Here is a 9,726-nt window from a genome sequence, read left to right on the forward strand (position 1 = left end):
TCTTCCATGCAATTTCGCATCTGATTCTTGATAATATTCATGGCAGAGAAAACTCTTACGTGCATGCAGTTGCCATAGGTAATATCAAAGAAAACTCTAAAAACAAATATACCAACAAATACACAATATCTTTTCTGGTCTCCACTAACTTTATAGAAATATCACTAATCCCCCTTAATTTAGTGAATTCATTGTCACAACAAACATCTACGAAATAATTTTCAAACTGACAATCTAGTGCCAATAGTTCAACTAGAGAAAATTCTAAAAGATAAAATTAAATAAACTACACAAAAAAACAACTCAATATTCACTTTGTTAATCGATTATTCGACTCTTGAAGTTGTTGATCAATCACTTTATAGAACAATTGATCTTAAATTGATGTAAATCACTTTATAGGGGTTGGGTACAAACAATATTTAGATATAAATTTATAGTATTAAAATATATAACATTGTATTTTTGAAAACATAAATATACATCATAATTGTTCTTTGCGTTTTTTCATATTCTAAAAATATTGAATCATTTTTCATTTTTAATGTCCATAAAATATCACCTTCTATATAAGGAACTAAATAGTAATGTAACCATTCATCTCTCATGCAATTTTGCATATGATTCTTGATAATATTCATAACAAAGAAAACTCTTACTTGCATGCAGTTGCCATAGGTAATATCAAAGATAACTATAAAAACCAATATATCATCGGATACACAATATATTTTCTGGTCTCCACTAAATTTATAGAAATGTCATTAATCCCCCTTAATTTAGAGAATTCATTGTCATAGCAAACATCTATAAATAATTTTTAAGCTGGCAATCTAGCGCCAATAGTTCAACTAGAGAAAATTCTTAAGGATAAAATTAAACTAAACGATTCAACATGTTCTTATCAAATGCATAAAAAGAATCTCTTTAGATATTTTGACTAATTTTATGACATTTACAATATCTTGACCACTTCTTTGTAATGCTTGAGATAACTTATGAGTAATGCCTATAACTTTTTTCATCAAGTGCAAGATGAAAATAAAATAAAAAAGATTGTATATACTTCAAGATCAACAATGCTTCACCTTTTTGCTCCAAACTCATTCCATGATCTTCCTCAAGCATTTCAAGCACATTAATCATGGGAATAAAACACTATACTAAATAATGTAGCATAATATGAGCTCCGTCTAATATCCTCCACCTTTTTATTTGCAATTCGACGAATAATATCTCGACATATACATGATCCTCAACAACACTAGACAAACTAGCAACTATATTAAAAAAATAATGCAATTTCAGAATGCTTTTTTGCTAATGCCTGAAGAGCTAATTGGAGTTGATGGGCAAAAAAATGAATGTAGAATACAAAACAATTCTATTTTAATATCAAGCTTTTGAGACCATTATATTCATATTTCATGTTACTTGCTCCATCAAATCCTTGTCCATGTATCCTTGACAAACTTAACCCATATTTTGCAAATAATCACTCCAAAGACGATTTTAATGATATAACACTAGTATTAAAAACATGAACAAGACCACGAGAGGGTATATAATTTTCTTCTCATAATAAAGAACATGAACAAGACCATCATATAATTTTAATGATATAATTTTAATGAATATAATTTTAATGATATAACACTAGTATTAAAAACATGAACCGGTTTTCTTTTCTTTATTATGAGAAGAAATGCAACAGTAGCCATCATGTTCTTTCTTTTTTCATATATACCCTTTAAATTTCAACGCATGCAATTAATTTTGTTTTTCTTATGAATGTACATTGAGAAACACAGATAAAAATACATACATTGTCAAATTAAACTAAATTATTCAATTAATCTAATTAAAGTGGATTAATAATTTAAATTTACATTAAATTTCAACTTTAATTAACAACTCATCACCTGTAAGGATAGTATTGTCTTTTTAAAAAATACACATTTCTTTTTCTTCTATTTCTTTTATTATTTTCTTATACCAAACAATACCACAAATCTACTCTATTTGTGACATCTTTCTATTTTCTCATACTCTTTCTCGCTTATTTCTCTCTTTTTCAATTTCTTCCCAAATCCAAACATACCCTTAAACAAGCAGCATTATTATGGTTATAAATTACTTTTGCTACTCTGCACTTTATAGAATGATTAATTTTATAATTTAAAATAAATTGATAAGAGTTGAATGTAGGGAAGAAAAAAAAAAAGGCAAAATGATGGGCTCAGTTACATTTAGTGTTCATGTCTTTATGTCTCTGAAGATAAACCGGACCGGACCTATCAGTTTCTGACACAAGGTGATTAGTTGTTTAATTAATTGCAGTTTATGATAAAGTAAGTATAATTAATTTTTATTCCTCTGAATTCCACACCACACCCCCTGTCGCAAACTCGAACCCCCCCTTCTGCATCACCAACTTCAATCTCACCGAGACAAACCCAGTAACCTATCTTCCATGGAGGACAACAACGTTTAGATTTTTCTCTGATAGGGTACAATTGAGCATAGAGGTTGGTGAAACAATGCGCAGAGAGATCGCGTTTCTCGCTCAACCGCGATTCCTCCTTATCTTCCTTGTTCTCTCAATTTTCCTCATTTTCGCATTCTCTGCTTCTAAACGGGTATACAATTTTATCTCTATATTACTCTCATTGTGGATCTGATCTGTGTTATTATTGATAAGATTATTTCAATTTTTTTGTTTTTAACTTTTCTTTGTCTTTCGTTTCAAAATAAAAATTTTACTTTGTCTTTCATGGAGCTCTAATTACACTAAACTATTTCATGTAATTGAAACTAATTTTACTTTTGTCGTGCCATTGTTATTATTGATGTTGATTCGACAATGAATGAATGTCTTATTGCTTGATTATGTATAGCATGCCCTTGCATTATAATACATTCATTTCTTTTTGTTCAAATAAGCTGTTTGAGTTCTTTTTAGGGTAGGTTCAAGTGTGTACTGCTGTACTAGAAGTTTGAATCTAGTTAATGGGGGGTAAGGGTCCCCGAAGGTGTAGCTCTGTGATATTAGTTTGGATGCTAAAGAAGTATTAGGAAGGACATCAATAGTTTAATCCCCGGTACTTCCAAATCCCCCTCCTACTATGTCCTAACAAACTAACCAATAACATTTATGGTTAAAAAAAATGGGGTAAGGGTAAGTGAGAGGATAATGAGTGTTTCAAAAGGTGGGATGACATATGGAATATGTTAGTTCCCATGATTCCCTTTTGGCATTAGTGAAAGGGTATTTAATACTATAGGGTTCAAGGCAAGCAATGCATTAGTGCCTGCTTATAGCTATGTTCAAATAGAAATGTGAAAGAAAGTGATGAAGTAAGATACTGGTACATGGTTAGGAGAGTGTATGGATAGAAGGATGTGATGTCAAATATCAACAAAAGAGGACGATATTTCGACAAGATAGATAGATGATTGGTAAAAAAATGTAGTTCCGGGTGAGCATTTATGCAAGAGTTATCTTTATGCTTTGATTTCAGTATTCTGAGAGTCTATTGCTGAGATCAACCCATCATGTTTACTGTTTACACTATCTTTCCCATCTTATTATGGGCATTTCCTGCTTCTTAGAGCTTTCGTGAGAGCATTCAGACTTTAGACCCTTATTTATATTTGGAACAACTTGTACTTGTGTTTTGTATCATTAAGATTTAAACTTGCTCCTTTGGTTATGGTGGTAAATCTGTATCTAGTACAGGCTCACTGGTTAGTGTTTTATAAGCCACATTCCTAATATAAATAAGGTTTTTTCCCCCACTACATCTTGTATGAACCTGTATTGAGCACCACTTTTAATACTCTAATCCATGTTTATATACACTCACTCTTGTGTATTATCTGATTGAAAATTGATGGTTAGGTCATCTTTTTTTTTCTACCTTTGATTTCCATTTAACTGTATATAGGGCTCAGTCAAATAACTAACTTTTCTATTTTCTGATGATGTAGGCCGATGAAGAATCAGAAGAGGAGCCCGAAATTACACATAGAGTTTTCTTGGATATTGATATCGATAAACAGCGCTTAGGTTGTCAAGCAATTTTTTTTCTTAACTTTCACCAATTACTATTGCTACCTTCGAACTAATTTAACTTACTACATATTTTTGTTAGAAAGATTATGTGGAAAGATATTAGCAACAGTTTATGCTCAATTAGCATGAAAATGTTTTTTTTTTTTCTTTTCTCTTTTTGCTATTAATAAGTTGTGCTATGCAATTACTTCTGCAGGTAGGATCGTGATTGGATTATATGGCCAAGCGGTACCAAAAACTGTGGGTATGTCAATTTTTGGTTTCTTTTCGGATTTGCATATGCTAGAGTGCATCCTTACAATAGAAGAAAAATAAACAATATCAACCCTTGATAAGAAAATCAATGTTTGATAGGTATATGTATAAAATAATTTGGTGAAACCCTAGAATAAATAACAGAACAATGCAGGGTTTAGAGGGTCCGCAATCTTCTCACAAATGACTCTCTCTCCCTCTCAACCCCTCATCTTATTTATTATAGGTAACATGCCTTATTTCTTTTTCTCCCAATCCCCAACTAACTAACCCCCTTACTAAAATATGTAATACTAGTAAGACACACCTAACAAAAAGCCAAGTCTTGCTTGAAGTGTCAAGCTTTCCATGTTGCACGAACTGTGGCCATCTTCTTCAGTAATTGTGAAGTGTATATGCCATTTATACAGGGTGTCTATACTTCAGTTGTTTTTACTAAATTCTAACATAAATCTGTCTGATGAAGCTACCTAGTTTGCCATTCACATATAGTAATTCGTATACTATTCTTATAATATTGCAATATTTAATGACTGGAAATTTTCTACTTGCAGAAAATTTTAGAGCTTTGTGCACAGGTAATTGTAGTCTCTTTTCTTCACAGTGTTTATTAAATATTATTAATTTATCTCCCATTTGGTCTGCACACTGATTAGGAGTGTATCATATTCTGTAGGGGAGAAAGGAGAGAGTGCAAGTGGTGTAAAACTTCATTACAAAGGAACACCATTTCATCGGATAATATCTGGTTTTGTGATTCAGGGTGGAGATATTATTCAGCATGACGGCAAAGCATCCGAATCTATTTATGGTGGCACCTTCCCTGACGAGAATTTCAGGATTAAACATTCTCATGCTGGTGTGTAACAAGTTGCCTGGATTTAAGCATTTCATTTTATTAGGAATACTTTCCTCTTTAAATCTTGATGGTATTTTTTTTTTCTTTTCATTTTTGAGCTATGTATTTGAAAATTTGCTCCATGATTGCAGGTGTTGTCTCTATGGCAAATTCAGGACCTGATTCCAATGGTTCACAGTTTTTCATCACCACAGTGAAGGCCAGTTGGTAAGTAATTTCGTCCTGACAGTGCACCAGTTTTGGACAATTCGAGACTGTGGTTCAGACAGCTGTTAGACCTAGTTTGTGTGTGTGGTTTTATTGATCCATGTCATAAAGATTCAACTAAGTTATATGTTGGCTGTCGACCAGCTAACACAACCCTCTTTTTATCCGGGCATGGCACCAGCTATGTATAAGCTAACATAGGCAGGATATTGTGCGGTATTTTTGATAATCTTTCAAATATACATATGCCATCATTACTATTCATGATTCCAATTTACATGCAAACTTTATAGGTTGGATGGAGACCATGTTGTTTTTGGCAAGGTTGTTGAAGGCATGGATACCGTGTTTGCAATTGAAGGAGGGGCTGGAACCTATAGCGGAAAACCCAGGAAGAAGGTAGTGATTGCGGACTCTGGAGAGATACCAAAGGGTAGGTGGGACGAGGAAAGTTGAACTTCCTCGTTTTGGTGACCGACAACTTGCATGCTTTGGTTATGGTTTACTCACATCAAAAACCAATTTGAGTTGGCCAAACGGAGTTTCATTTACGCTTAGCATGTTTGCCAAAACTACGATTTGGTTGAATTGTGTTTGAACACGATTCTGGGTTTCGTATGGTGATTTGATTGGAAATGAAAAGAATTTCTTTTCTCAAATCATGGTTTACAAAATATCCAAACGTGCTACAAACTTGACCCAACAAAATTGATAGATTGTTGCTAGAAGTATTCACAAGTTGAGTTTCTTTTTGTGAAGTTAGTTCTATTGTGAAATTGTAATCGATAACTGATTCTATTTTCATAGTTTACTATACGTGTGTATTTATTCTATATTACAATATTAACTAGGCACTGCAACTTTAAAGTATATTCTCTATTTTAGATAAATGAAATTACTTTTTATATATATGATATAGTTTTTGCAACGTTTTGGATATTTTTATGTTTCAAGGTCTTTTAAATTGTATATTTTTTGTTCTGGATAAATGAAATTCCTTCTGTTATGGTATCGGAGCTCCATGCCACCTGTTGCTGGAGCGTCATTGTGGACCACTGTCAACTGCCTTGTGTTAGCTCATCAATTTTTTCACATGCAACATTTCATTAAAATTTAGAAATTTGAAAATGAAACATTTTCAATATTCAACAGATCACCAAATATTTAAATAATAAAGTGTTTTATTTGTAGAGTTTAAACAATTTTATTGCCAACCCTAGTTCAAATATCTCTCATTTGCATATGCAATCCTGATGTAAGTTTGTATTCAAGTCATTCTTTTTGAGTGATTGTTAATGTGTTTCATTTCAGCTAAAGGTAAATCATGTGTAGTATATGAGTTGAACTCTTTCCTGAAATAATTGTTAGTCAAATTCTCTTTATCTAGTGACCAAATTTTAAATTTATTATAATTCCTTTTCTTTGAAAAAAATTAAATCAAATAGTTAAGACAACAACAACAAAAAAATAATAAGAAAAGTATTGTTGTTAAAAGAATTTGGTCACAACATTGATTAAGAATTTTAAATTAGTTATTTTATTGAATTGATTCTTTAATCAACATTCGAAGAGTATTGTTGTTAAAAGAAAGGAGTAGTGATTAGTAAACATCCCTTTATTTAAATGTTACTGGTGCTTAACATGAAAAATATTTGTTCAGACATAAACATAAATAAATAATGTTTAAACACACTTACATTAATACAAAAAAATTATATGTATTTTAAAAATAATTAAAAATAATTAAAAATAATATATATCTTTGTGTAGATAGATCCAAACACTATTTATCTATGTTTGTTGTCTAAATAAATATTTATGATTTGGGAGATAAGATGACAGGGAAGTCAATGCATGTGGCTTGTAGATAAAGTGCAAAAGCGGGATGGGGATGGCTATGCTATCAATGCATGTGGCTTGTAGCTTAAGCTTGTAAATCAAGATTCTGCCACACCACCAGATTTTTTGAGTACTTTGTCTTTTTCACAACCGAACAAAGTGAACATGTGGATTCTGCGCTCTTAATCTTGCTCCATGTTATGTTTGATTGGGCTGGGCTATTTGGCCCGTTCGTTAATATTTTCTTTCAGTACATCTTAACAGGAAAACAATAAAATATTGACAAAACATACGGTAAAACAATTAAATTAAATAAACACATTTTGATACAATTAAGAGTGTGTTCCATTTATTAAAGAGAACAAATATATTTTTAGAAACATCTTTAAGCGTAAGAAAGTAAATCATAGATAGGTTGAATGGTATTCAACATAGCTTTCATTATGGGTACAATAGATATCTTAATGTGCTTGAATCTGATCTCCAAGATAAGTTGACTCAATCTCTTTATCACGAAGAGTGTCATTGGTTTCAAAACTCCAGAGGTAAGTGGATCATTGATCGTGATAGGAACACAACATATTATCACTGCAAGACTATTGTGCGTAGAAGAAAGAATAAAATCACGACGCTTAGAGATGGGAATAGAGAGTGGGAGTTTGACGCTGCGAAGTTAAATAATATGACTATGCGACATTTTTCTAATCTTTTTCATGAATATCAAGACATCAGGGAGCCTATTGTATCATTTTCCTTTTACCCAACGAATTTGGATAATCATTAGGTAAATTTGCGTTATTTGCCTTCTATGGTTGAGATCTAGAAGACTCTATTTGATATGAGTCCCCACAAAGTCCCAGAGAGAATGGTTTTTCAGCTCTTTTCTACCAGCATTGTTGGGATATTGTGGCTCCGTCTTTATACCAGTTTGTTAGTAGTGTCTGTAATGATTTCTCTCAAATTAACTCAACTAACAATACTCTATTGGTGCTCATTCCAAAGGTTGGCCAACCATAATTTCTCACACATTTTCATCTATTTCTCTTTGCAATGTGATTTGTAAATTGGTTTCTAAAATTATAGTGAACCGTATGAAACATTTGTTGAATAATATTATCTCTCCGTATCACTCAAGCTTTATATGCGAGAGGAATATTATCTCTCTGTATCACTCAAGCTTTATCTGCGAGAGGAATATTTATCAAGCTTTATCTGCGAGAGGAATAATATTATAGTGCATGAGATGATTTATGCTATAAAAAGAATGAAGAGCCAAAAGGTCTTTATGTCAATAAAGATCGATTTGGAGAAAGTCTATGACATAATGAATTGGAATTTTGTTACACAATATCTCGGAATTGTAAGTTTTCTAAGTAGTTAATTAATTTAATTCATTGTATTTCTACCTCGACTTTCAACATTTTATGGAATAGTGACAAATTTGATAGCTTTGCCCCATCTAGAGGTATTCGACAAGTTGATCCCTTTTCTTCTTATCTATTTGTTATTTGTATGAATCGTTTGTCGCATATTATCGCTGATCAAGTTGATGTAGGTTATTAGAAGCTGATGCGTGCAGGGCATGCGGGACCTAAGGTGTCTCACCTTCTTTTTGCAGATGACCTTCTACTATTTGCAGAGGCTACTATAGAGCACATTTACTAGATCACACATTTCTTTGATCAATTCAGTCAAGTTTGGGGTTAAAAGACCAATGTTGAAAAGACATGAGATTATGCAACATACGGGGTTCAGACAAGCTTTGAACTTGGAAAAATATATTGGGGGAAAAAATTACACATGGTAGAAACAATGTTTAAAGGCGTCTGAGTGGTTGGAAGAAACAATGTTTGAGCATGTCAGAAATAATTACTGTGTCACTCTGTATTGAGTTCAATCCCTTACTTTCATATGCAATATGCTAAAAATCTCTACAACTATTGGTTAAAAATTACAATGAGCCTTTATCTGGAGAGACACTGAGACAACTCGTAAGCCTCACTTGATCAAGTTGAAGTTTTGTTATATGCCTAAGGACAATGGTGGTCTAGGCATCAAATGATCACAATTAGTGAATGATTCTTTTCTTTGTAAAATATTTTGGAATTTATTGACTAATTTTGATGACTTATGGTGTCAAGTTCTCTTGAATAAGTATGACAAAAATCAAAACCTGGTGGAGAATATGATTTGCAAGTTGAATGATTCTCGTTATGTAGATCTCTAGCGGATATTTGGGACAAATTTCAGCAACATGTTATTTGGAAGCTTAGGGATGAAAGGAAGATCAATTTTTGGCTTGATTGTTGGATCCCAACGAAACAACCTCTTTTCTTCAATTTGTTGCAAATTGGTTTAATTTTATATACTACTTTGACGGTTAAAGATGTTCTAAACAGAGAATGGAAATGGTATATTGATCTGCTTCAAAATTGGTTTACTAGCGATATGATTAATCACATTATTGTTATTCCCCATCCTCTTCTTGAAG

At 32.2% G+C, this 9,726-nt stretch overlaps 1 protein-coding gene across 1 annotated transcript; it reads left to right on the forward strand.

Annotated features, from left to right (window-relative positions):
- The first annotated feature begins 2,234 nt into the window (after window positions 1–2,234).
- LOC101493976 (peptidyl-prolyl cis-trans isomerase CYP21-1) lies at window positions 2,235–6,307 on the forward strand. Its single transcript, XM_004505725.4, has 7 exons — window positions 2,235–2,639; window positions 3,991–4,069; window positions 4,272–4,319; window positions 4,885–4,908; window positions 5,007–5,189; window positions 5,321–5,396; window positions 5,690–6,307. Exons 1-7 carry the CDS (start codon window positions 2,541–2,543, stop codon window positions 5,850–5,852), a joined length of 672 nt encoding a protein of 223 aa, XP_004505782.1. The 5' UTR covers window positions 2,235–2,540; the 3' UTR covers window positions 5,853–6,307.
- The last annotated feature ends 3,419 nt before the right edge of the window (window positions 6,308–9,726 follow it).

Source organism: Cicer arietinum, chromosome 6, assembly GCF_000331145.2.
Source record: "Cicer arietinum cultivar CDC Frontier isolate Library 1 chromosome 6, Cicar.CDCFrontier_v2.0, whole genome shotgun sequence".
Taxonomy (NCBI): domain Eukaryota; kingdom Viridiplantae; phylum Streptophyta; class Magnoliopsida; order Fabales; family Fabaceae; genus Cicer; species Cicer arietinum.